The sequence below is a fragment of the Ornithorhynchus anatinus genome, chromosome 1, assembly GCF_004115215.2.
Source record: "Ornithorhynchus anatinus isolate Pmale09 chromosome 1, mOrnAna1.pri.v4, whole genome shotgun sequence".
NCBI classification, from domain to species: Eukaryota; Metazoa; Chordata; class Mammalia; order Monotremata; family Ornithorhynchidae; genus Ornithorhynchus; species Ornithorhynchus anatinus.
Genome location: NC_041728.1, coordinates 74,531,076 through 74,559,049, shown reverse-complemented (window position 1 = coordinate 74,559,049; position 27,974 = coordinate 74,531,076). Strand labels below are relative to the sequence as shown.

Genomic DNA, 27,974 nt, shown 5'->3' with positions numbered 1-27,974 from the left:
TTCTGGCCTATCAGTTCTTTGAAGCTTGATTCCCCACTCCAGTCCCCTTTCCCCCTAAATCCCTGCCTCCTTTGGGCTCAAAATAAAAAGTTGGAATCGGTTTCTAAGAATTGCCCCTACTTATATATTTCATATATGACCCTTTGATGACCTAAAATTCTGCTTAAGCAGTGATGGTAGAAGACGATATACTGATCTACATGGGGACGGCATACAAAATAAAAGCTATTTGCAAGAAAAATTGTTTTTAGGGACAAGGTTTTTACCAAATGGACAGATTTGGGAGATCATGAGAGATGAGTGATTATGTAGCGAGGGCACCAGACAAATGGAGAAAGATGGAAGAGTTGAGAAAACTACTAAAGGAGTTATAGAAAGATCAAGAGAAAAATGTAGTTAATTTTAAATATTTTACAGACTCCATGGATTTACATTGAAAAAACAAAATCCACATCAACTCTCACAAATCGTTTCAAGTTTTAGAAAAAAAGAGTGCCAGGGTTATGTCCTATTCCATGATCTAGTGGAAAAATCTTACTTCCGAGTCAATAGGCTGGGTAGGATCCATTATGCTACCACATTGATACAATACTTATTGGCCACCTTTCAGAGTGAAAATATACAATAGGGTTTCCCTTAATTTAATTAATAATCATTAAAGAGTACACCATAGTGAAGAAAAAATAATCAAAGAGAACCTATCATCAACCCTCACTGAGTACTTTCTAGATTGCCTCTTTTCCCTCTACAGTCAACACAAAATAACCATGAATGAATTATTCATAAACTGGATTATTATCTGCAGGGCTCATAACTGTATTCACCTACTGCCAGTGTTGAATAAAAAAAAAATCAAGGTTCACTAACAGGTAACTCTTTGAGTAATTTGTAAACAGCAACAGAAGTGGAGATATTGAGATATGACATGAAACAAATTCAAACTATGCAGCACCCAAAGGTTGAGGCAAAAAAACTCACCAAAATCACTTTTTAACTGGAGAACAAAACTAACATTCTAACATTTGCTATGCCTTGATTGCTTATAAAATTATGAACTATGGCTGGGTCCCAGGTCACTGCATTAGAGCTCTTCAGCATGTTAAAATGAGGAAGAGGGAGGAGGGAGGATAAGTCTTCTTTGAGACAAGTGTTCTCCTCTCCCTCCCAAGATATCACATTTATGTCTCCAAAGGTGGATCCTCAAGCCTTCCTTCACACTGAGGTCTAACTCTATGGAAACATGAAGGTCTCTCTCCCCAACACCTCTGGGATGTAGGGACAAGGGGGTCACAGTCTTTCTATTCTCCTTAGACACACTACTGTCATTGAAGCTCCCTCGGTCCAGGAAGGCCCTGGTTGGTATGAACTGGGTGCTCGTGACAGTAGTGTAGACTGGAAAGGAGAAAAGTTGATATAAAAGTTTTGCTCTAAAATGATCAGAGCTGGTACAAAGTAATAGTCGCTTGGGAAAACAGAGGGGGGAGGATCCAAGAGAGGTTGTGTAGGAAAAAAATCAGCAAGACTTGATTGAATGTGAGAATCGAAGCAGAATAAAGAGTCAAGGATGAGGCCAAGGTTGCAAATGAACAATTTTCTATATCCACAATATTGGAAGAGTACTAACAGGTACTCTTCATCAAAATAAACATCTCCAGGATTCATCAAGTTTTTAAAAAAAAGATAGATTACTAGACCCTGTTTTTCGACTGCATGAAATAATTCAAATGCTTCAGAAAAAAACAAAAAAGTTAAGAAGCGGTGATATTAATGAAACAACAAAACAGATTTTCTTTAGTTAGCTAAAGCACTAGGCTGAGTGCTGGGCTGAGTGAAAGATAAACAATTCATATCTCTCAGGTCTGTATCCCACAGGGGGCTCCCAGTCTAGATGAGCATGGGAGACATAAATGAGAGACAAGAAATTAGAGACATTGGGAGCATTTACCAAATACAAGGCTAAATAACCACAGGCAAATTTACAGGGATAGAGATGGACGGTCCTGATGCTCCACCCAGCTCCAGGCCAGCGACTCCTTGGTTCTCCTTTCAAAAGGCTACTCTAGTAGAGGCTAGCTCCAGTGTTACACATTAAGTCAACAACAGTGCAACTCAGTTGTTCATTTTTCAATTTCAATCTGTACACATAATTTACCAACTCAGACACTTCATATCTATGGTTTCTCTGGCCTATGTTAATAAAAAAGGATTAATACAGAGCTAAAAGACCACCACATGTACTTACAGATTCAAATGGAAAACATGTATCCTTTAAGAACTCTTGAACTTTAGGAGCACCCATTTCACTGAATCGAAATCGAAAGAGATCCATTTCTTGTTGAATAAACCAACGCCTGAGATCTTCACTGAAAGGAAGAGAAAATGGATTCACTAAACCTTTAAAGATTAACTATTAATTTTGATAAAAGTATACTAAGCCAAACAGGATGGAATCATGTTGGCAGCCACAGAAAAGCATATTCAAATTCTTGTATGACGACAATAAACCTGCCATATGTTAGCATTTCTGCTAATTCTGTTGTATTATATTCTACCAAGCACTTAGTACAGTGCTTTGACATTGATCCATTTTCCAAAGAATGATTAATATAGCCATTTTACCATGAGGTTGTCAATTTTAAGCCCCATTTATAAGATTGAGAAATTAATGATCTCTTGCATTGAAAATATTTCACACAAAAAGGTCAGTCGTGCAATAAAGCATGGGGTTTTGAAAATACAGTACAATTGTTTCATCCCCAAAACTCAATATTCATGCTGAGAGTATACTACAATGATTTTCTCTGACAACTGTTCAGAGAAAGTTTAAGGAGACGCAGTGTGGCCTAGTGGATAGAGCACAGGCCTGGGAGTCAGAAGGACCTGGGCGATTAACCCAGCTCCATTACTTGTCTGTTGTGTGACCCTGAGCAAGTCACTTAACATCTCTGTGCCTCAGTTACCTCATCTGTAAAGTGGGAATTAAGACTGTGAGTCCCATGTGGGACATGAACTGAGCCTAAACCGACTGGCTTGTATATACCCAGTGCTTAGTACAGGCACATAGTAAGTGCTTAATAGATGCCTTCTAAAAAAACCTTCTGCTTTGAGCTTAGGAAAATAAAACATGCTTAAAGCTCTAATGTTGTTGCTACTAAATTGAAAAAAGGCATATGCTTCTCTCCAAATCTAAAGTAGAGGAAGTATTGTGCTCCAGTTATTTCTCACAGTTTTCAAAGATCTTTCCAATCTAATATGTCTATAACTGAAATAAGGAAATAGTTCTGAATAGAGGTAATATTACATCAGAATTTATTCTAAAACATAGCAACAATGTTAAACTTCTTGCCCCTCTGGGTGGCACTATTGCCTTACTAAAGGGGAAGTAAAAATCATTTCAAAATATTGCAAGCCCTAACACAATCATTGCAAAATAACACTACAATTTAGGTGAAGGCTACTTGACCAGAAAATTTTGAAAAATGCTACATAAATGCTAAATGCTACATTCTCCAGCTAAAACTTCCACCACTGTTTCCCATAAGTGAATATTATTCTTTTCATAAATGTGTCCCACATTTCAATTGCATGTTGATTCTGGGAAAATCGCATGGGCCACAACTTTCCTGGGGTTTGAAAAAACCCTACAGCACTTTTTTCCCCCCCTTAAAATACAAATGATTCACAAATGGAGCCAAACTGCTGGTGACACACCAACTTGTTCAGAGTGATTACTAAATTTGGCCTAGTGAGTAGATGGGGCTGCATTTAAGTCCTTAAAAATGACTGAGATGAGTCTTCAGGACTGGCTGATATTTTAAAGAGCCCCTGTGGTTGTTGGAAACAAGAAGGCACCCAAATCTGTAATGTAGGGCGCATCGCCTAGCTGGGGCAGCAACCTAGTCTGGGAACCAACAACAAGCAGCAGCAAGAAGAAGTGGGAACAGAGGTGATGGCAAACTCTCCAAGTACGTCTTGGACAAGCTGGCTCAATCTCCTCCTTATTCCTTTGCTCTCGCACTACCCTTAATGGAGAGAGGACAGGTGATGAGGCAGCTCTCTAGGCCCTCACCCCCATAGCCCAACCCCTTAAAGTCCCTGTCCCCTAAAGCCAGATAATCATGGCTGAGTGGATGGAACTGGCCTTTTCTTTACAGTTGCACAACAGTGCTGATGGGAGAATGTGAAATGGCTCTTGGCTCTGCCAACTCTATTATTCATTGTACTGAGAACCTGCTCAGAGTGCTATTTTTATCCTTTTTTGCACAACTGGGGGGGAGCCACAGAATAAAATCATTCATTCGATTAATGGCTTTCATTGGGGCACTTACTATGTACAGTGCACTAAACTAATTTCTTGGGAGAGTACAATGCAATCTAGTCGATAGCCATGATCCCTAAACTCAAGAAGCTCACAATCTAGTTGGGGGAGAGAGGTATTAAAATAAATTACAGAACAAAGTGACAGAGCATACAGATATGTACATAACTGCTGTGGAAGAAGAATCAAAGTGCTTACTTAATGGGTACAACCTAACTGCATAGGCAATGCAGAAGAAAGTACAAACAGAGTGGGGAAATGAGAGGTTAGCCGGGGAAGGTTTCTTGGAGGAGATGTGATTTTACTAGGGCTTTGAAGATGGGGAGGTTGGTGACCTGTCATATATGGAGGGGGAGTTCCAGGCCAGGAGGATGTGAGCAAATGGTCAACGTGAGATAGACGAGATATAGAGTAGGATGATGTTAAAGAAGTAGAGTGTACAGACTGAGTTGTAGTAGGAGATCAGCGAGGCAATGTATGAGGCAGAGAGCTGATTGAGTGTCTTAAACCAATGGTTAGGAGCTTCTGTTTGAGCAAATGAATAGGCAACCTTTGGAGCCTTCTAAGGAGTGGGGAAATGTGCGCAGAACTTTAAGAAAAATGATCCTGGGCAGCAGAGCGTAGCACTGACTGGAGTGAGGAGAGACTGGAGACAGGAAAGTCAGCCAGGAGACTAATGCAGTAGTTGAAGAGGGATTTGATAAATACTTGACCAGTGTGATAGTTTGGATGGAGAAGGGGCAAATTCTAAAAATGTTCTGAAGAATAGGTACGATCTGGTGACTAACCACAACAATTGTGGTATTTTTTTAAGCACTTACTATGTGCCAAAACTGTACTTAGCACTGGGTAGAAACAAGATAATCGAGTCAGTTACAGTCCCTATCCAACATAGGGCTCACACCCTAAGTAGGAAGGAGAATAGGTAGTGAATGCTCATTTTACAAATAAGGTAAGTGAGGGACAGAGTATCCAAATTGCTTGCCTACTGTCACAGTAGGAAAGTGGCAGAGCTCAGATTAAATCCCAAGTCCTAGGGACTCCCAGGCCTGTATGCTTTCATATTTCTTGATTTTTACATCAGGGTAATATTTCCACTTTTTTTAATGGCATTTGTTAAACGTTTATACAGTGCCAGGAACTGCATTAAGCACTGGGTAGATACAAAATAAAGAGGATGGATAGTCATTCGTTCATTCATTCAATCACATTTATTAACTGCTTATTGGGTGCAAAGCACCAGTAAACAGATTGGCAAACTGCCCACAAACTGCTGACTGTGAGCCCCATGTAGGACAAGGACTGTGTCCGATCTCATTACGCAGCGCTTAGTACAGAGCCCAGCAGTTTAAGTAAACGCTAAATACCACAGTTATTTTCATCATTATTATGATTTTCATTAAGAGCCAAGTTCTGTGAGAGTCCCTGATTTGCAGGGACCTCCATTAAACTGAGAATATTGGGCAGGCTGTAGCCTGCACTGGTGGAAAGAGCCAAAGTGACTGTAGACTCAGTCACAAGGAGCTCAAAACTTTGCTCCTCTAGCCACAGTACCCGACAGCTGTTTTTGTATTTATCCTTGCCTATTATGTACTCTTAGAATCTTTAGGTTTTCTTTATTCCTTTTATGTCTGTGGCCAATCTGAGCCCAAAACTAGGTACAATTCTTTCCCGGTGCTTAGTACAGTGCTTTGCACATAATAGGTGCTTAATAAATACTATTACTACTGTGAGAAGAAATCTCAAGGGGTCACCTGAGTTTTTTTGGCTGTGCCTAGGCATGACTAGTCCAAAACCATCCCAGAAACAAAGTTACCTACTCAATGGTTAGTTATTCCCCTCAGTAATGTGGTCAGGGATCTAACTTCCCAGGAGGAAACCGTTATGGTAGACTCTGAGAGAAGAGAAACAGCTACAAAATGCCACCCTACCTCCCACCTCAGCCCAGCCCGGGTGAGGCTGCAGACTCTTTTGTTTCATTAAACGTTTCAGACCCAATACTACATGGTCTTTATGGCATCGGTGGACAATGAGGAAGGGTTTCACTTGCAGCAACTCTTTTCTGGATCCAAGCAAGCTATGGATTTAGTCAGTCAGCCCCAGCGCTGCTAACTCATGGGGCCAATTGTATCAGCACCTAACTCTAAACCATGGAGGAGTCACCGTGGAAGAAAGGTGCCAGCTCAGAGGCAGGATGGCCTAGATCACGCACAAGCCAAATCAAACCACTGGCACATGTTTAGCCCATCCCACCTCAAGAGCATCACTCTCCTAGTGTTTCAAATAGGAGAAAAGTACAATAGCACTACCAAAGCTCTGCTGGGAGGCATCCCATCCTGCTTTTTCTTTGGACTACAAGGAACCTGCTTCTCAATACTGGCGTTCAGTAGGAGAGGAAAACTATCAGCCTTTAGATTACTATGTGCCAGTAAACTGCCAAGCACTGAAAGGCCCTTTAAATTGTATTAGAAGACAGTGTTGAAAATGTCACCACTAAGAAAGCAGCAGAAATATGAACACTTCAATTAAAAATTGGGAATTTGACAGTATCACAGTAAATTCAGGGGTTACTTATTTCTTCACCATTTTAGAGAAAGGTTAGTGAGTAGAAAATGAAAAGAATCGAGAAAATAGAAAAAGACAAAAATATGTGAAAATATGATTTTCCTTACACCATGTATTCTAAATACTCTAATTACAAAAAGCCACTAACAACATCTTAATAGGATATGTTATGACACATATTAGTTTGGCTGCTAATCTAATTAAACCAGATTATGCAAATTATCTGAAAGTTTTTCAAACTATTTATATTAACTCTATAAGCAGGATTTACTCCTTCAACTTTCAAGAGATAAAAACAACTCAGGATGACAGGCTCTAATGAAAATACTACATGAAAAAACATATTCATTGCACACTTACGACTGACAATAAGCAAGGCGCAAGATAAAATGTGAAATATGATCCCTCCTCCTTGCTTCATATTCATCTTCCAGCATAGACTACAAAGTAAAAGGTAAGAAAATATATATTAAATTCAACCATAAAAAAAGAGCATACGAAAATGCTTAAATCAACATGAAAATAAAATGCTACACAGAATTCCGCCACCCAAAATTTCCAGATTGTACTGTCATAGGTTAAAACACATATGGCATTTCTAGCAGGTTTCCTTCTATAACAAGTTTATGCATATTTTTATGTGTATAAATTCACGTGAGAAAAAATGTGGCTTGGTGGCTATAGCCCAGGCCTGGGAGTCAGAAGGATCTACATCCTAATCCCAGCTCTGCCACATGTCTGCTGTGTGACCCCGGGAAAGTCACCTCACTTCTCTGCGTCTCAGTTAACTCATCTGTAGATTGTGGGCCTGTTGTTGGATAGGAATTATCTCTATCTATTGCCGAATTGTACTTACTGCTCTGCACACAGTAAGCGCTCAAATAAGATTCAATGAATGAATGATCTTGGGAGTCAGAGGACATGGGTTCTAATCCTGGCTGCCCCACTTGTCTGCTTTGTGACCTTGGGCAAGCCACGTAACTTCTCTGTGCCTCAATTACCTCCTCTGTAAAATGGGGATTAAGACTGTGAGCCCCATGTGGAACCTAATTACCTTGTATCTACCCCAGGACTTAGAACAGTGCTTGGCATGTAGTAAGCACTTAAATACCATAATTGTTATTATTATTACAATCCAGTGATTATCAGATACTAAAATTTCAGTAAGGCACCACCTGTTCAATTCCCTTACCCTTATGAGAATCACTTATTTTGTAAAACAAGAACTATGCTGCTAAAGTACCTACAAAAGAGAAGCAAGAGGACCCTTTCACCAGTTCCGAGAATTTGAAAAAAATAAAGGAGACATGAGATCTGGCTGAAAACTGAAAGGGAACTCTGCCTGAGCCAACATAAGAGTAATAAAACTTGGATTAAATAGGTCTAAGGAGTTATACTTTCATCACAAATATAATTGAAAAGAATGCAAAAGGGAAATTCACATGGCAATATAAAAACCACAAAACAGATCACCAACTCCCACCTTTCTGACCTACCTTGTCATAAGCTCATTAGGGGTACTGTCTAAACCTTACTGAAGGCACATCTCCAAGAGGGCTTCCCTGACTAAGCCCTCATTTCCCCTTCTTCCACTCCCTTCAGCATTGCCCTTGGATTTCCACCCTTTATCCCCCCCCCCCCTCAGCCCCAGGGCTGAATCTGTAATTCATTTTATATTAATGTCTGTCTCCCCCTCTAGGTAGTAAGCTCGCTGTGGGCAGGGAACATGTCTACCAACTGTTATATTGTGCGCTCCTAAATGCTTAGCGCAGTGCTTTGCACACAGTAAGCACTCAATGAATACTGATTAATTGACCCGGGAATGTGTCTGGTAACTCTGTAAAAGTCTGTAGAATTATACTCTCCCAAGCGCTCTTAGTGCACATTGAGTGCTCAATGAATACTATTAATTGCCTGATAAAGAGATTTCTTACCATGAGGCACATACTTCTAAAAGCTGAAGGAAGTTCACTTCAGCATACCAGAACCAGGGAAAAATGGAAGAGAGGTTTTGCTTCGGCTGCTCTCCCCACAGGATGATTCTAGGGGCTTGACTCCATCCAGGTGACAGTACAAGTATAAAAGATTTTCTTTCTCAGTGGCACTCACACTCTAGGATACAGTCTCTCCACCAATAGTGTCATCTTCCAACAGGAACACAACTCAACACCACCCATGGTCAATTATATTTATAAACCTTTCTATATGGGTCATTCATATTAGACTTGACCAATCAGTGCACAGTGATACACTAGAAGGAAAAACAATAAATCAAATAATCATAATTGACCAAACAGAAAACCCATAATTAGGGTCCAGGGTAGGTAACACTAGTTAATTCCCCTTCTCGACCTAGTCCATTGTGCTTATGACTGAAGCTTGATCAAAGGGTAACGCCTAAAAAAAAAAAAAACCCTAAATTGTATGTTTGACCATTGACAAAAGTTATTAAGATTAAAAGTACAGTTAATACTAATTATGAGAGTGACTTGAACTGACGTGAATTTATTTTTCAACAGTTTGCACAGAAAAAGCTGTCCTTGAGAGGAATTCTCCTCATGAGAATACAAGGAAAAAATATAATCTCTAAAACCCACCTCTCCCTTGAGAGAGTTACCAGTTTCAAGAGTTCAGGAGTTCATATCTGAAAGCAAAACTAATCCATCAATACCTCTCTGTTCTACTGTACCAAGGATCTGCGAAAACCAGGAAGTTTTGATAGTACTTACTCTGTAGCAAAATTTAAGCTTTCGAAGTTCATTCTCCAGTTTGCTTCGGTAGCTATCAGTGCCTTTCACATAGTTGATTCCAAGGTTTTCAATGGTTTTGAGGACTACAGAAATTAACACAAAAATACAGCAGGGCAAGATATTTTCTTTAAAACTATGCTGCACCCAAATGGAAAAAAATTAAAAATTTGTTGGAAAATAATCCCCACTATCAGATTAATACTGTCACCATTTTCTTGAGAAAAAAAACCGAGGCATGAACCAGATACCTTCTCCATAAAATTACCCCTAATGGCATCTCGTGGATTTTCTGCTGCAGAAGGAAGTTCAGTCCCTTATCAATAGTCTTACTCTGTTCTTACTCCAACCCCTCTTTCTTCTCATCTCTCTCTCTCTCCCCACCTCCCCACCACCCGACTTGCTCCAATTTGCTTTGGTGGGACTTGCCTACCAGGGCTCTGCTTTTGTCTATTTTTTTTTTTAAATGGCATATGCTAAACACTTACTATGTGCCAGGACTGTACTAAGCGCTGGGGTAGATACAAGCTAATCAGGTTGGACACAGTCCCTGGCCCACATGGAGCCCCACTTTACAGATGAGGGAAATGAGGTCCAGAGAAGTGGCTTGTCCAATGTGACCCAACAGGCAAGTGGCGGAGCTGGGAATAGAACCCATGTCCTTCTGACTCCCAGGCCCATGCTCTTTCCATGAGGCCACACTGCTTCTCTTCTTAATTTGCAAGCCCAGCTCTAACAGAGTAAAGCCAATTTTCTGGACTAAGTAAGGGTGGGCCTGCAGAAAACCATACAACCAGGTTGGAATCTGAGAGATCGGTCTCAAGAGTAACCACACTCAGGGTGGCTTTCCAACTAGCAGCACTGCTACATCTGCATAATGACCAAACTTGCCTAGTCCAGCAAATCAAAGGCTAGGACTCACACACTCCCAAAGTTCCAGAGAAAGAATAGCCCCAAATTACCTTCACCCGTAAAAGTTCAAATATAATTCAGTTCTGACAGAGGAGTCACTCACGTTTAAGCCTGTCGATGGCGAGACTTTCAAACTCGATCAGAGAGATATTTTCACATGGAGGCTGCAGGTAGAATTGAAGGCTATGGGGATACAGAGAACCTCTCTTGTCACCTGCTAGTCTTATCCTCGGCCTCCTTGGTTTAGAAAACTCCATTTCTATTACCCTGTGCAGAGAAAAATCAAAAGTGAAGCTAAGGCACCAGAAGTTTGAGAACTTTTTGTTTAAACCCCTTGATCTGGGCACTCTACAACTACCCAATAAGCTTTTAAGATGAGCTGTAAAATGAAACTGTAAACAAAGTCTGCAAAACCAGTACCCCAGGATGTGCCCTTTTTGGCTGGGTAGTAGGTGTGCCACTAACAAGTTCCCTGAACTCTGCTGAACTAGAACAAAGTCACATCTCCTGAAGGAGTGAGGGGCAGGTAGACACCCTGGACCATTTGGCTTCTTTTTCTCTCACCAGTGCCTGTGGCAGTAGTAGTGGTAATAGCTTTTATTGAGAGCCTGCTTGGCAAAATACACTGTATCTGTCACTTGCTTGTTCTGTGCTTCCCCAGTGCCTCACTCTCTGCCCACAGGGAGCTAACAAACTGATGAAGGAAATAGACATTACAGTATTTACAGTCCAAGAAATCAATGAATGCACAACTGAAAAAACGCAGATACATATTTTAAACGTAACAAGTAAGTGCTGAGGGTGGCTCTAAGTATGGAAGTACTAGAGATGACTGGTGGATTTATGTGACTTGGGATGGTGGGAATTAATGAAGAAGGCATGCTGAAGAGGAGAGTTTTCAGGAGAAGTCTGAATATGGTGAGGTCCATAGTTTTGATGTTTATCCCAGTCCCAAAGCACTTATGGACAGATCCTTGTAGTCTACTATTTCTCCTATCTGTAATTTATTTTAATGTCTGTCACCCCTCTTAAGCTCTATAAACTGTAAGCTCTCTGTGGGCAGGGATTGCCTCTACCAACTCCATCATATTGTCCTTCACCAAGTGTTTAGTACAGAGCTTTCTAAGACTGTAAACTCAGTATGGGCAGGGAAGGCGAATTCTTTTGTATTGTACTCTCCCAAGCACCTAGTACAGTGCTCTGAACATAGTAAGTGCTCAGTAAGTACCACTGACAATTGATTGCTCAGCACACAGTAAGTACTCAGTAAATACCATTGATTGATTTGTCAGGCTTAAGGAGGGCGGGGGTTCCAGGGCAACAGCGTGAGAGAACAGATGTGGGAGTGCAAGGTCCAGTTAAGTACCTAGGGAGGAAAAGAGAAAATAGGAGGGGGAGAAGAGGGTGAAGAGACCAGATCTGTAAACTGGGGTGAGTTGAAGCCAACTGTGAGGAGATTTTGTTTGATGAGGAGGGGACTGGGGAGAAGTTTTGAGAAGTAGAGGGTGAGTAGAGCCTCTCATTCAGGAAGATGACACTGAGGTGTCATCAGTGTCACAGACAAAGTGTCATAGAGAAGTTGTAGTTGATAAAGCACAGGCCTGGGAGTCAAAAGGTCATGGTTTTTAATCCTGGCTCTTCCGCCTGTCTGCTGTGTGACCTGGAGCAAGTCACTTCACTTTTCTGGGCCTCAGTTCCCGCATCTGTAAAATGGGGATTGAGACTGTGAGCCCCACCTCAGTCAGGGAGTGTATCCAACTTGATTTCCTTGTATCCATCCCAGTGCATAGTACAGTGCCTGCCACATAGTAAGCACTTAAATAACCATCATTAGGTATGGGCGAAGAATCTCCTATTCCATACCACTTGCAAAGTACAGTAAGGTATTTTTCATTCTTTCATCTCCCTACATTTCAGCAAGAAACACTCAAGAACTATAAAAATATACAAAAGTAAAAAATCATTAATTCTACTGAAACAGTAAGAAAGGGATCTCTTTTACCTCATTAGTTATGGTATTTATTATGTATTTCTCTACAGTATTTATAGATGCCAAGAGCAGGGGTGAACACAAAAAAGTCAGACGTGTTCCCTGTCCCACAAGAGGCCTATGAACTCAGCCTTATCACCACCAATGATATTTATTTGATCTAATTACCCCACCAACACTGTGGGTGTAAATTGCCACCTCCTGCACCTGAATTTGCCCCTTTTAATCATCCCACCCTCTGTCTCAGGTCCATAACCATACTTTCTATTAATGCCTGTTTTCCCCTCTAGGCTACATGCTCCTTCTGGGCAGGGATTGTGTCTCCAACTCTATCATATCATACTATCCCAAGCGCTAGGTTCAGGGTCCTGTGCACATTTAAGTGCTCAATAAATACTGATTGCTTTCCAAGGCAAGGCAAGGCCCTAAAACTGCCCTCTTTCATTTATTCATTCATTCAATCGTATGCATTGAGCGCTTAATAAATTGGGCTGCCCCTGGGCGATCACAGCACGGTCCCAGTTGGGAGACCAACAGTGTAATAAACGCAATGTCTCTGACAACCCGGTTCAAGGTCTTGAATGGGACAAGATACCCAAGGTTGCGGGCCCCCCCTCCACCCTCCCTGGTGTGGGCTCCGACCAACCTGATCCCCCAGCCCGCGGCAAAGGAGAAGCAGTAGAAGAAAGTAGAGAGAGCCCAGGCTTGGGAGTCAGGGGTCGTGGGTTCTAATTTCAATTCTGCCCCTTGTCTGCTGTGTGACTTGGCGCAAATCACTTCACTTCTCTGTGCCGGTTACCTCTCCTGTAAAATGAGGACTGAAACTAAAAGCCCCATGTGAGAAACTGATTACCTTGAATCTACCCCGATGCTTAGAAGAGTGCTTGGCACAGAGTAAGTGCTTAACAAATACCATCATTATTATGACTCATTGGGCGCTTACTCTAGGCCAAGCACTTTACAAAGAGCGTGGGGAAAGTCCAATGGGGTTAGTGGCAGAAGGCAGAATAATAATAATAATAATAATAGCATTTGTTAAGCACTTATGTGCCAAACACTGTTCTAAGCACAGGGGTGGGAGGGTGATACAAGGTAATGAGGTTGTCACATGTGGGGCTCACAGTCTTAATCCCCATTTTACAGATGAGGTCACTGAGGCCCAGGGAAGTTAAAAGAGTTGCCCCAAGTCACACAGCTGACCATTGGTAGAGCAGGGATTAGAACCCATGACCTTCTGACTCCCAAACCAGGGCTCGTTCCAATGAGCCACACTGCCATGGGTTCAAATCTCGCCTCCGCCACTTGCCTGCTGGGTGATCTTGGGCGAGTCACTTCCCTTCTCTGGGCCTCAGCGATCTCATTCTATAAAATGGGGAATCGAGACGGTGAGCCCCGCGGGGGACAAGGATTGTGTCCAACCCGATCTGTTTGTATCTACCCCCACAGCTTAGTAATCATAATGGTGGTATTTGTTAAGCGCTTACTATGTGCAAAGCACTGTTCTAAGCGCTGCGGGGGGGGGGGGGCAGGGATACAAGGTGATCAGGTTGTCCCACATGGGGTTCACAGTTTTAATCCCCATTTTCCAGATGAGATACAAGGTGATCGTGTGGTCCCACGTGGAGCTCACAGTCTTCACCCCCCGGAAAGAGCCCGGGCTTGGGAGTCAGAGGTCATGGGTTCCAATCCCGACTCCGCCGCTTGTCAGCTGTGTGACTTGGGGCAAGTCACTTGACTTCTCGGTGCCTCAGTGACCTCATCTGTAAAATGGGGATGAAGACTGTGAGCCTCCCGTGGGACAACCTAATTACCTTGCATCTATCCCAGCGCTTCGAACAGGGCTCGGCACGTAGTAAGCGATTAACAAATCCCAACATCGTCAGATGAGGTCACTGAGGCCCAGAGAAGTGAAGTGCCTTGCCCCAAGTCCCCCAGCTGGCAAGCAGCGGAGCGGGAATTAGAACCCACGACCTTCTGACTCCCAAGCCCGGGCTCTTCCCTCTGGGCCACGCTGCTTCTCTACAGTGCCTGCCCTGTACTAAGCGCTCAAATGCCATCAAGATTATTACTGTCAGTCGAGGAGGCGCGCTCCTGCCGCCCTCCGGCCCGATGCCCGGCCCCGCACGCCGGGTGGGAGAAGGGGGGAATCGGGGGAGAGGGGGGCCCGGGGCCCGGCACACCGACACAACGACACACCGGTCGATCGACCGACCCACCGACCCACCGAGCCGCAGCGGGACGTACCTCCTGGCAGGGCAGGGCAGGGCAGGGCAGGGCAGGGCAGGGCAGGGCAGGGCAGGGCAGACCAGGGCAGGACAGACCAGGGCAGACCAGGGCAGACCAGGGCAGAGCAGAGCACAGCAGAACAGGTCGGGCGGCGGCCGCCAACGGCGTTTGTGGCGGGAGATTTGGGAGGGCAGCGGAAACTGTCGGGCCCGGAGAGCACCGCCCCTCTCCCCCGTCCCTCCACTCTCTCGGCACCCTCCGACCTCTCCGCCCTCCTCCTCCTCCTCCTCCTTCTCCGCCCCTTCCTCTTTCTCCTCCTCCTTCTCCTCCTCTTCCGCCCCCTCCTCTTTCTCCTCCTCTTTCTCCGCCCCCTCCTCTTTCTCCTCCTCTTTCTCCTCCTTCTCCTCCTCTTTCTCCTCCTTCTCCTCTTTCTCCGCCCCCTCCTCTTTCTCCTCCTTCTCCTCCTCTTTCTCCTCCTTCTCCTCCTCTTTCTCCTCCTTCTCCTCCTCTTTCTCCTCCTCCTCCTCCTCTTTCTCCTCCTCCTCCTCTTTCTCCTTCTCCTCCTCTTCCGCCCCTCCTCTTTCTCCTCCTCTTTCTCCTCCTTCTCCTCTTTCTCCTCCTTCCCCTCTTTCTCCTCCTTCCCCTCCTCTTTCTCCGCCCCCTCCTCTTTCTCCTCCTCCTCCTCCTTCTCCTCCTCTTCCGCCCCCTCTTTCTCCTCCTCTTTCTCCGCCCCCTCCTCTTTCTCCTCCTTCTCCTCCTCTTTCTCCTCCTCCTCCTCTTTCTCCGCCCCCTCCTCTTTCTCCTCTTTCTCCTCCTCTTTCTCCGCCCCTCGTCTTTCTCCTCCTCTTTCTTCTCCTTTCTCCTCCTCTTTCTCCTTCTCCTCTTCTTTCTCCTCCTCCTTCTCCTCCTTTCTCCTCCTCCTCCTCTTTCTCCTCCCCCTCCTCTTTCTTTCTCCGCCCCCTCGGCGGTCTCCCCGCAGCGCGTGCCCGAGCCCCTCGCACGTGGTCCCAGCCGGAAGGCTGCATTCATTCATTCAATTATTTATTAATAATATTATCAATTATTTATTAATAATAATAATGATGTTGGTATTTGTTAAGCGCTTACTATGTGCCGAGCACTGTTCAAAGCGCTGGGGGAGATACAGGGTCATCAGGTTGTTCCACTTTGGGCTCAAAGCGCTGGGGGAGATACAGGGTCATCAGATTGTCCCACTTTGGGCTCACAGTCTTCAGCCCCCATTTTACAGATGAGATCACTGAGGCACCGAGAAGTCAAGAGACTGGCCCAGAGTCACCCAACTGACAGGTGGCGGAGCCGGGATTAGAACCCGCGACCCCTGACTCCTAAATCCGTTCTCTTTCCACTGAGCCACGCTGCTTCTCAGCGCTTATTGAGCGCTTACTATGTGCAGAGCACTGTACTAAGCGCTTGGAATGGACAGGTAGAGAAGATCCCTGCCCAGTGACGGGTTGACAGTCTAAGCAGCTTGGCTTAGTGGAAAGAGCCCGGGTTTGGGAGTCAGAGGTCGTGGGTTCTAATCCCGGCTCTGACGCTTGCCAGCTGTGTGACTTTGGGCAAGTTACTTCACTTCTCTGTTCCTTAGTTACCTCATCTGTAAAGTGGGGGTTAAAACTGTGAGGCCCAAGTGGGACAACCTGATCACCTTGTATCCCCCAGCGCTTAACAAATGCCACCATTTATTTTATTTTTTTAATCTTGAGTCGGGGCAGGGCCCCGGAGGAGCGCCCTGCCCCTCCCACGTGGGTCCTGGACACACCGCTCGGGGGACGCGATGTAATAATAATAATGATAATAATGCTGCTCTTTGTTAAACGCTTACTAGGTGCCAAGCACTCTTCTAAGCGCTGGGGGACACACAAGTCCTCAGGTTGCCCCACGTGTTAAGCGCTTACTATGTGCTAAAGCGCAGGGGGAGATACAAGGTCGTCAGGTTGTCCCACAAAGAGCCGGGGTTTGGGAGTCAGAGGTCATGAGTTCTAATCCCGGCTCTGCCGCTTGTCAGCTGTGTGACCTTGGGAAAGTCACTTAACTTCTCTGTACCTCAGTTGCCTCATCTGTAATTGGGCCTCAGTTACCTCATCTGTAAAACGGGGATTAAAACGATGACCCTCATGTGGCTACCCCAGTGCTTAGAACAGTGCTCTGCACATAGTAAGTGCTTAACAAATACCGACGTTATTATTATTATTAAAATAAGGATGAAGATACTGAGCCCTACTTGGGACAACCTGATTACCTTGTATCTTCCCCAGCGCTTAGAACCGCGCTTGGCACAAAGTAAGCCCTTAACAAATACCAACATTATTATTAGGTGCCAAGCGCGGTTCTAAACGCTGAGGGAGATACAAGGTACTCAGGTTGCCCCACGTGTTAAGCGCTTACTATGTGCCAAGCGCTCTTCTAAGCGCTGGGGGAGATACAAGGTCGTCAGGTTATCCCACGTGGGACTCACCGTCTTCAACCCCGTTTTACAGATGAGGTCGCTGAGGCCCAGAAAAGTGAAGTGACAAAAGTGAAGTGACTTGCCCAAAGTCACACAGCTGACACGTGGCGGAGCCGGAATTAGAACCCGCGACCTCGTTTAGACTGTGAGCCCGTTGCTGGGCAGGGATAGTCTCTATCTGATGCCGAATTGTAATTCCAAGCGCTTAGTACAGTGCTCTGCACACAGTAGGTGCTCAATAAATATGGTTGAATGATGAATGAATGAATGAATGTGAGCACGTTATTGGGCAGGGATAGTTCATTAATTCAATAGTATTTATTGAGCGCTTATTATGTGAAGATCACTGTACTAAGCACTTGGAATGTACACTTCAACAACAGATAGAGACAATCCCTGCCTAATGACGGGCTCACAGTCTAAACGGGGGAGACAGACAGCAGAGCAAAACCGGACAAAACAAAAACAAAACAACATTATCAAGATAAATAGAATCAAGGGAATTTACGCCTCATTAAAATAAATAGGGTAATAAATAATATATACAAATGAGCACAATGCTGAGGGAAGGGGAGGGGGAGCAGAGGGAAAGAGGGCTCAGCTGAGAAAAGGGTGGGGAGCTGAGGGTGTAGGGGGAGCAGAGGGAAAAGGGGGCTCAGTCTGGGAAGGCCTCCTGGAGGAGGTGAGCTCTCAGGGCTATGAAGAGGGGAAGAGAGTTAGTTTGGCGGAAATGAGGAGGGAGGGCATTCCAGGACAGGGGTAGGACGTGGGCCAGAGGTCGACAGCGGGATAGGAGAGAACGGGGGATGGTGAGGAGGTGAGCAGCAGAGGAGCGGGGTGTACAGGGTGGGCAGGAGAAAGAGAGAAGGGAGGAGAGGTAGGAGGGGGCAAGGTGATGGAGAGGCTTGAAGCCAAGAGTGAGGAGTTTTTATTTCGTGCGAAGGTTGATAGGCAACCACGGGAGGTTTTTGAGGAGGGGAGTGACATGCCCAGAGCGTTTCTGTAGGAAGATGATCCCCGCAGCAGAATGAAGAATAGACTGGAGTGGGGAGACAGGAGAAAGGGAGATCAGAGAGGAGGCTGACACAATAATCCAGCCGGGATATTATGAGAGTTTGTATCAGCACGGTAGCAGTTTGGATGGAGAGGAAAGGGCTGATCTTGGTGATATTGTGAAGGTGAAACCAGCAGGTGTTGGTGACGGATTGGATGTGTGGGGTGAATGAGAGAACTGAGTCAAGGAAGACACCAAGGTTGCAGGGCTGTGAGACGGGAAGGATAGTAGTGCCGTCCACAGTGACAGGGAATTCAGGGAGAGGACACGGTTTGGCAGGGAACATAGGGTGCTCAGTTTTAGACATGTTGAGTTTTAGGTAGCGGGCAGACATCCAGGTGGAGACATCCTGGAGGCAGGAAGAGATACGAGCCTGAAGGGACGGGGAGAGAACAGGGGAGAAGATGTAGATTTGCCTGTCGTCTGCAGAGATGATAGTTGAAGCCATGGGAGCAAATGAGTTCGCCAAGGGAGTGAGTGTAGATGGAGAACAGAAGAGGGCCAAGAACTGACCCTTGAGGAACCCCTACAGTTAGTGGATGAGAGGCATAGGAGGAGCCTGCGAGAATGAACGGCCAGAAAGATGAGGAGAATCAGAAGAGGATGGAGTTCATGAAGTCAAGGTGAGATAAGATATGGAGAAGAAGGGGATGGTTGACAGTGTCAAAGGCAGCTGAGAGGTTGAGGAGGATTAGGATAGAGTAAGAGCCATTGGATTTGGCAAGAAGGAGGTCGTGGGTGACCTCTGAGAGAGCAGTCTCGGTAGAGTGGAGGGGATGAAAGCCAGATCAGAGGGGGTCCAGGAGAGCGTTGGAGTTGAGGAATTCAAGGCAGTGAGTGTAGATGACTCATTCTAGGAGTTTGGAAAGGAAGGGCAGGAGGGAGATAGGACGATAACTGGAAGGGGAAGTGGGGTCGAGAGAGGGTTTTTTTCAGGATGGGGGAGACATGGGCATGTTTGAAGCCAGAGGAGAATAAGCTATTGGAGAGTGAGTGCTTAAAGATAGAAGTTATGGAGGGGAGGAGGGAAAGGGCGATAGTTTTTATAAGGTGAGCAGGAATGGGGTCCGAAGCATTCATTCATTCATTCAATAGTATTTATTGAGCGCTTACTATGTGCAGAGCACTGTACTAAGCGCTTGGAATGTACAAGTTGGCAACAGATAGAGACAGTCCCTGCCCTTTGATGGGCTCACAGTCTAATCGAGGGAGACAGGCAGACATGAACAATGGCAGTAAATAGAGTCAAGGGGAAGAACATCTCATAAAAACAATGGCAAATAGAATCAGGGTGATGTACATCTCATTAAACAAAATAAACAAAATAAATAGGGTGATGATGATATACACAGTTGAGCGGACGAGTACAGTGCTGAGGGGGTGGGACGGGAGAGGGGGAAGAGGAGAGGGAAAGGGGGGAGAAGAGGGTTTAGCTGCGGAGAGGTGAAGGGGGCGTAGAGGGAGCAGAGAGAAAAAAGGGGGGAGCTCAGTCTGGGAAGGACTCTTGGAGGAGGTGAGCTTTAAGTAGGGATTTGAAGAGGGGAAGAGAATTAGATTGTTGGAGGTGAGGAGGGAAGGCATTCCAGGACCGTGGGAGGACGTGGCCCAGGGGTCGACGGCGGGATAGGCGAGACCGAGGGTCGGTGAGGAGGTGGGAGGCAGAGGAGGGGAGCGTGCGGGGTGAGCAGTTGAAAGAGAGAAGGGAGGAGAGGAAGGAAGGGGCAAGGTGATGGAGAGCCTTGAAGCCTAGAGTGAGAAGTTTTTGTTTGGAGCGGAGGTTGATAGGCAACCACTGGAGGTGTTTAAGAAGGGGAGTGACATGCCCAGAGCATTTCTGCAGGAAGATGAGCCGGGCAGCGGAGTGAGGAATAGACTGGAGCAGGGCGAGAGAAGAGGAAGGGAGATCAGAGAGAAGGCTGACACAGTAGTCTAGCCGAGAAATAACGAGAGCCTGTAGCAGTAAGGTAGCTGTTTGGGTGGAGAGGAAAGGGCGGATCTTGGCGATATTGTAAAGGTGAGACCGGCAGGTCTTGGTGACGGATCGGATGTGTGGGGTGAACGAGAGAGCCGAGTCAAAGATGACACCAAGGTTGCGGGCCCGAGAGACAGGAAGGATGGTCGTACCATCCACGGTGATAGAGAAGTCTGGGAGAGGACCGGGCTTGGGAGGGAAGATGAGGAGCTCAGTCTTGCTCATGTTGAGTTTTAGGTGGTGGGCAGACATCCAGGTGGAGACGTCTTGGAGGCAGTAGGAGATGCGAGCCTGAAGGGAGGGGGAGAGGACAGGGGCAGAGATGTAGATCTGCATGTCATCTGCGTAGAGATGGTAGTCAAAGCCGTGAGAGTGAATGAGTTCACCAAGGGAGTGAGTGTAAATGGAGAACAGAAGAGGGCCAAGAACTGACCCCTGAGGAACTCCAACAGTTAAAGGATGGGAGGGGGAGGAGGCGCCTGCGAAGGAGACCGAGAATGACCGGCCAGAGAGATAAGAGGAGAACCAGGAGAGGACGAAGTCCGTGAAGCCAAGGTGAGATAGGGTGTGGAGGAGGAGGGGATGGTCGACAGTGTCAAAGGGGGTGGCACTTGCGAGGAGGGAGGAGATCTCCTCTGAGGATACTGCAGGGAAGGATGGGAAAGCAGGGGAGAGGGTTGGGGGGCAGGGGGAGGTGGGGGGGGGTGACTTTGGTGACTTCAGACCTAATTGTGCTAATATTCATGATGAAGTAGGTGGCCAGATCGTTGGGAATGAGGGATGGGGGAGCGGGAGGACAGAGTTAAAAGTCTGGAACAATTGGGGGGGGTGATGGGTATGGGCGTCAATGAGGGAAGAAAAGTAGTTTTGCAAGGCAGAGGAGAGGGCAGAGTTAAGGCAGGAAAGGATAAACTTGAAGTGAATAAAGTTGGCTTGGTGCTTAGACCTTTGACAGCAGCGCTCAGCAGCTCGAGCATAAGAGCGAAGGAAGCAGACAGAGGCAGAGATCCTGGGCTGTGGGTTAGTGGAGCGCTGGTGAATTGTACATTCCAAGCACTTAGTACAGTGCTCTGCACACAGTAAGTGCTCACTAAATACGATTGAATGAATGACTCCCAAGCCCGTGTTTTTTTGCACCAACGCACGCTCCTCCTCCCCGCCCCAGTGGCCACGGGAGCTGCAAGACTGTCGGGCCCGAGCCACAGGAGCTCCTCTGCCCTGCGGCGGCGAGGGGGAGAGGGGACACCTAAGGTCCCGTGATTTTGCTCTTCTCCTTGCCCGACGCTTTAGGGCGTTTTCGACTGCCGTCAGGCACGTGGATGATGGGCCATCCTCGTTGCCTGAATAATAATAATAATCATGATAGTATTTGTTAAGCGCTTTCTATATGCCAAGCACTGTTCTAAGCGCTAGGGCGGTTACAAGGTAATCAGGTTGTCCCATGTTCATTCAATCGTATTTATTAAGCGCTTACTATGTGCAGAGCACTGTACTAAGTGCTTGGAGTGTACACTTCGGCAACAGAGACATGTGGGGCTCACAGTCTTTATCCCCACTTTATAGATGAGGTAACTGAGGCCCAGAGAAGTTAAGTGATTTGCCCAAAGTCAAATATCTGACAAGTGGTGGAGCTGAGGTTTGAACCCACGACCTCTGACTCCCAAGCCCGTGCTCGTTCCACTGAGCCACGCTGGGCATTGAGAGCACTAAACTGGAAGCAGCATGGCTTAGGGGAAAGAGCTCGCCTGGGTTCTAATTACGCCTCTGCCACTTGTCTGCTGTGTGACCTTTCTCAAGCCACGTAACTTCTCTGGGCCTGGGTTACCTCACCTGTAAAATGGAGATTAAGATTGTGAGTTCCACGTGGTACACCCTAATTACCTAGTATCTTCCCCAGTGCTTAGAACAGTGCTTGGCACATAGTAAGTACTTAACAAATACCATTATTATTATTACAGAGAGCACTAAAGTAGGGAAGTCGAATGGCGTAGTGGAAAGAACATGGCCTGAGTCAGAAGGTCATGTGTTCTAATCCAGCCTCCACCATTTACCTGCTATGTGACCTTGGACAAGCCACTTCACTTCACTGGGCCTCTGTTACCTCATCTGTAAAATGGGGAGCGAGACTGGGAGCCCCATGTGGATTGACTGAGCCCGTCATTGGGTAGAGATTGTCTCTATTTGTTGTTGAAATGTACTTTCTAAGCGCTTAGTTCAGTGCTCTGCACACAGTAAGCGCTAAATAAATATGATTGATTGAATGAGTGAATGAAGGACAGGGTCTGGGTCCAACTCCATTTGCTTATATCCACCCTAGTGCCTGGCACATAGTAAGTGCTTAACAAATACCATTATTATTATTATTATTATCATTATTATTAAACTAGCTCTGGAAATAGCACTGCACAGAGAGGGTATCGTTTGAGGCGTTAGAGAGCAAACAGTGAAAGTACTGTCAAGAGAGAATGTGTCCTCTAGCAGCTTTGTCCTCTAAGTGGGAAGAGGATCTCCTGCAAAAGGGTCCACCAAGACATTTTTCCTAACTCGCTGGAAGATGCCTGTTTTCATTCAAAGCCAGCACTTTATCCTTCTTGAGCATTCATTCATTCAATCGTATTTATTGAGCACTTACTGTGTGCAAAGCACTAAGCACTCATAAAACTCCACCTCTAGACTATAAGCTCGTTGTGGGTAGGGAATGTATCTACCAAACTCTGTTATATTGTACTCTCCCAAGTGCTTAGTACAGTGCTCTTCATACAGTAATTGCTCAATAAATTATTGGTTAAGCCTGATGTATAGGGCAACAAATGAAGAGGGTGTGTGACCCTGAGGCAGAAAATGGGTGTTCTTAGGACCTAGCACAGGTTCAAGATTGGCCAGCATCCCTGATTTACTGGTGTTATCAATTTCAATCATCTAAAATTTGCCATCACTAGAACTAAAGTTCTGATTACTTTCTGAAAATTGGGATGGGTTCCTCATACCACCAATATTTACAATGTGAAACCAAGACATCTTAACGGAGAAAAAAATGATCCACATCTGCTGTGACTAACTCCCGTCACCTCATACTCTTGAAAGTTCTTGTGAACTGCGACCCACTAAGACTGGCAAACATTTGAAATATCATTGAGACTATGCAGATCTAGGTGGTGACAAAAAGTTTGCCCCCAGTTTCTCAGCCTTAAATTATGGCTTTCTCCCTTCCCCTGAGAACAAGAACAAGCTATCTTTTTAAAGCCAATTTAAACAACAGTAGAGAAAGAACTATGCAAAGGGCAACTGATAGCTATAACTTCTTGCCAAACTAGTTCCCAAGCATTTGGACTTCAGATAAATATAGGGGGGCAGGTTCAGATAGGCATTTTATTCCTCTGCTTTCTTTTGTTCTGTCTCTACAACTCTATTGTCTTAAATAGTCCACTTCTCTTAACCAGGGATGCTGCACCCATCCAGATACATGGGGTATCTATCAACTCATGGACCCAAAACAGTTAATTTCCAATCAACTAGATCCTCTTCCCATTCTCTCAGATTTGCTCATCAACATCAATAGAGAAGCAGTGTGGTTCAGCTGAAACAGCATGGTCTTAGGAGTCAGAGGTCATGGGTTCTAATCCTGTCCTCCACCTATCAGCTGTATGACTTTGGGCAAGTCACTTAACTTCTCGGTGCCTCAGTTTCCTCATCTGTAAAGTGGGGATGAAGACTGTGAGCGTCATGTGGGACAACCTGATTACCCTGTATCTACTCCAGTGCTTAGAACAGTGCTTAGCACATAGTAAGCACTTCATTCATTCATTCATTCAATAGTATTTATTGAGCGCATACTATTTGCAGAGCACTGTACTAATCACTTGGAATGTACAATTCGGCAACTGAGACAATCCCTGCCCAATGACAGGCTCGCAGTCAAATCGAGTGAGACAGACGGCAGAGCTAAACAGAACAAAACAAAAACAAGACAACATTATCATGATAAATAGAATCAAGGGGATGTACACCTCATTAACAAAATTAATAGGGTAATAAATACAAATGAACACAGTGCTGAGGGGAGGGGAAGAGGGGAGGAGCAGAGGTTGGGGAGGGGAGGGGGAACAATGAGCTTAACAAATACCAACATTATTATTAACTCCAACCTGCTGAACATTTCCTTTGTTCCCTTTCCATTGTTCTAAGAACACTAATCTAAGAACACTAAGTAGTGCATCCAAGTGGAAAGAGCACAGGCCTGGGAGTCAGAGGACCTGGGCTGTAATCCTAGCTCTGCCACATACTTACTAGGTGACGTTGGGCAGGTAACAACTTCTCTGTGCTTCAGGTGCCTCATCTGAAAATGAGGATCCAATACCTGTGCTCCCTCTCACTTAGACTTTGAGCTCCATGTGGAACCTGATTGTCTTGCATCTACCCCAGTGCTTTGTACAGCTTTGTATCTAGCACATAATAAGCATTTAAATATTACTATTATTCATTCAATCATATTTATTGAACACTTACTGTGTTCAGAGCACTGTATTGAGTTCTTGGGATAGTACAGTACAGCAATACAGAAAATCTCTGCCCATAACAAGCTCACAGTCTGGGGAGCTGGGTGGAGACAGTCACCTATGCAAGTAGACAGTATAAATAAATAAAATTACAGATGTGTAATAATTGCTGTGGGGCGGGGAGAGGGGAAGAGCATACTAGGGTGATGCTGAAGGGAGTGGGAGATGAGGAAAAGTGGGGCTTAATCTGGGAAGGCTTCTGGCTTTGAAAGGGGGGAGGAAATTGTCTGGAGGATTTGAGGAAGGAGGGTGTTCCAGACCAGAGGTAGGATGTGGGCCAGGGGTCTGCGGTGAGACACGTGATTATTATTATTCTTTTCCCTCAAATCTACTAAGCACACTCAAATCCATTCTTCAAAACTTCTCTGAACTCTTAACCAATCAATGATATTTATCGAGCACTTATTCTATGCAAAGCATTTATTCATTCAATCATATTTATGGAGCACTTAGTGTGTGCAGAGCAATGTACTATTTAGGAAAATGCAACGTAACAATGAAGTGACACATTCCCTGTCCACAACGAGCTTACAGTCTAGAGAGGTAGAAAGACACTAATATAAATAAGTTACAGATTTGTACAGATTTGTACATAAGTGCTGTGGGACTGGGAGGGGGGATGAATAAAGGAAGCAAGACAGGGTGATGGAGAAAGGAGGGGGAGAAGAGGAAAGGGGGGGGGGCTAAATCAGGGAAAACCCTTTGGAGGAGATGTGCCTTCAAAAAGCCTTTGAAGCAAGGGAGAGTAATTGTCTGTCAAACTTGAGGAGGGAGGGCAATCCAGGCTAGAGGGAGGATGTGGGCGAGGGGTCGGCAGTGAGACAGTCTCAAGATTGAGGCACAGTGAGAAGGTTAGCTGTGTTCTAGTGGGAGAGTCACGAGGTGAGGTAGGAGAGGGCAAGGTGCTTGAGTGCTTTAAAGACAATGTTGAGGAGTTTTTATTTGATGTGGAGGTCGATGGGCAACCACTGTACTAAGCACTAAGGAGGAGTACAATAGAGTAAGTAGACACAAACACTGCCCTTAAGGAGCTTACAGTATAGTGGGGAAGAAAAATATTAGAATAAATAACAGACAGGGAAAGCAATTGAATACAAGGATATCCACATAAACGCTGTGAGGGGGGCACATCCTCTAACAAGCCTTCAACTTAGTGGAAGCATGCCATGGCTACTCCCCATGCCTCCAACACTAAAGATGAGATCAAGAGATCAATCAATAAACCAGTGGTATTTATTTAACACTTACTGTGTGCAGAGTACTGTACTAAGTGCTCGGGAGACTACAGTGAGGTCAGTAGGTCACTTGACCTACCCATAGATCAGCCACAACTCAATTAAGGTTGTTCATCACTCATTCCTCTCCATCAGTTGGTGTTTCTGGCAAGTCAATAGAAATTCTCTTGAGGAAAGTTGGTATCAATGATCATATCAGCAAAGTGATAACAGAAAAAGTAGTAGTATTTATAGTCCTTTGATGCAGCATGCTAAGGGTAATACACTGACCTAAATGCTTAGAAAGCCCAAAAACAAAGAAGCGATACGCTCCCTGCCTACAAGGGACTTTTATTTTTTTGTTGTTGTTGCATCTGTTAGGTGCTTACCATGATACAGGCACTTCACTAAGTGCAGGGGTAAATACAGCCTAATCAGCCTTAATCCCCATTTTGCAGATGAAGTAACTGGGGCACAGAGAAGTTAAGTGTCCTTCCCAAGATCACCCAGCAGACAAGTGGCAGAACTGGGATTAGAACCCAAGTCTTTCCTACTCCCAGATCTGTGCTCTATCCACTAGGCCCCACTGCTTCCCCCACTTACACTCTAATGAGGGAGACAGGGATAATTTTTTTTTAAATAATCAAAATAAAGAATTGAATAAACATATATACCAAAGTACTGCAGGTGGGTACAAATATAAGTGCTAGAGATGACTGGTGGATTTGTACAATTTACGATACTGGGAACTCAACAGGGAAGGCTGGTTGAAAGAAGTGGGATTTCAAGAGGGCTTTGACTGTGACGGGAAGGATTGTTGTGCCATTTACAGTGATGGGAAAGTCCAGGAGTGGACAGGGTTTGGGAGGGAAGATAAAGAGCTCTGTTTTGGGCAGGTTAAGTTTGAGATGATGAGAGAACATCCAAGTAGAGCTGTCTTGAAGGCAGGAGGAGATACAAGCCTGGAGTTATTAAACTTACAGTGTTAGCGTTTAGCACATTTAATAATAATGTTGGTATTTGCTAAGTTCTTACTATGTACAGAGCACTGTTCTAAGCGCTGGGGTAGACACAGGGGAATCAGGTTGTCCCATGTGGGGCTCACAGTCTTAATCCCCATTTTACAGATGAGGTAACTGAGGCACAGAGAAGTTAAGTGATTTAATCCAGTCATATCCTGACTTGATTACTGAATCAGCATCCTTTCTGATCTCCCATCGCCCTGTTTCTCCCCACTTCAGTCTATACTTCACCCTGCTGCACGGATTATCTTTCTACAGAAACATTCTGGGCATGCCCCCCTCACCCCCTTCAAAAATCTCCAGTGGTTGCCTTTCAACCTTCGCATGAAGCAGAAACTCCATACTATTATTGGCTTCAGAGCTCTCCATCACCTTGCCCACTCCTACCTCACCTCCCTTCTCTCCTTCTACAGCCCATCCCGTACACTCCATTCCTCTGCCACTAACCACCTCACTGTGCCTCGTTCTCACCTGTCGCTCCATCGACCACTGGCCCACATCCTACCTCTGGCCTGGAATGCCCTCCCTCCTCATCCTCCAAACTAGCACAATTCCCCCCTTCAAAGCCCTACTGAAAGCTCATCTCCTCCAGGAGGCCTTCCCAGACTGAGCCCCCTTTTCCTCCGCTCCTCCTCCCTTCCTTATTGCCCTGACTCCCTCCCTCTGCTCTACCCCCATCCCTGCCTCACAGCACTTTCATATATATGTACATATTTATTATTCTATTTATTTTATTAATGATGTATATATATATATATATATATAATTCTATTTATTTATATTGGTGCTATTGATGCCTTTCTACTTGTTTAGTTTTGTTTTATTCTCTGTCTCCCCCCTTCTAGACTATGAGCCCATTGTTGGGCAGGGATTGTCTCTATCTATTGCCAAATTGTACATTCCAAGTGCTTAGGAGAGTGTTCCGCACATA

General features: G+C 45.2%; 1 protein-coding gene across 2 annotated transcripts in view; it reads right to left on the bottom strand.

The window, feature by feature from the left end:
• PRIM2 (DNA primase subunit 2) overlaps positions 1–27,974 on the bottom strand; it is a 227,342-nt gene that overhangs the window by 178,499 nt on the left and 20,869 nt on the right. Inside the window, exons 1-5 of one of the 2 annotated variants that reach the window (XM_029073338.1) lie at positions 14,777–14,808; positions 10,646–10,809; positions 9,613–9,716; positions 7,244–7,323; positions 2,243–2,363 (exon numbers count right to left, since the gene is read on the bottom strand). In XM_029073338.1, coding sequence (XP_028929171.1) covers positions 2,243–2,363; positions 7,244–7,323; positions 9,613–9,716; positions 10,646–10,799 — 459 coding nt within the window. In that variant the 5' untranslated portion in view covers positions 10,800–10,809; positions 14,777–14,808. Of the gene's footprint in view, positions 1–2,242; positions 2,364–7,243; positions 7,324–9,612; positions 9,717–10,645; positions 10,810–14,776; positions 14,809–27,974 lie in introns of those variants that run through there. The other variant, XM_029073346.2, reaches the window with a different exon arrangement.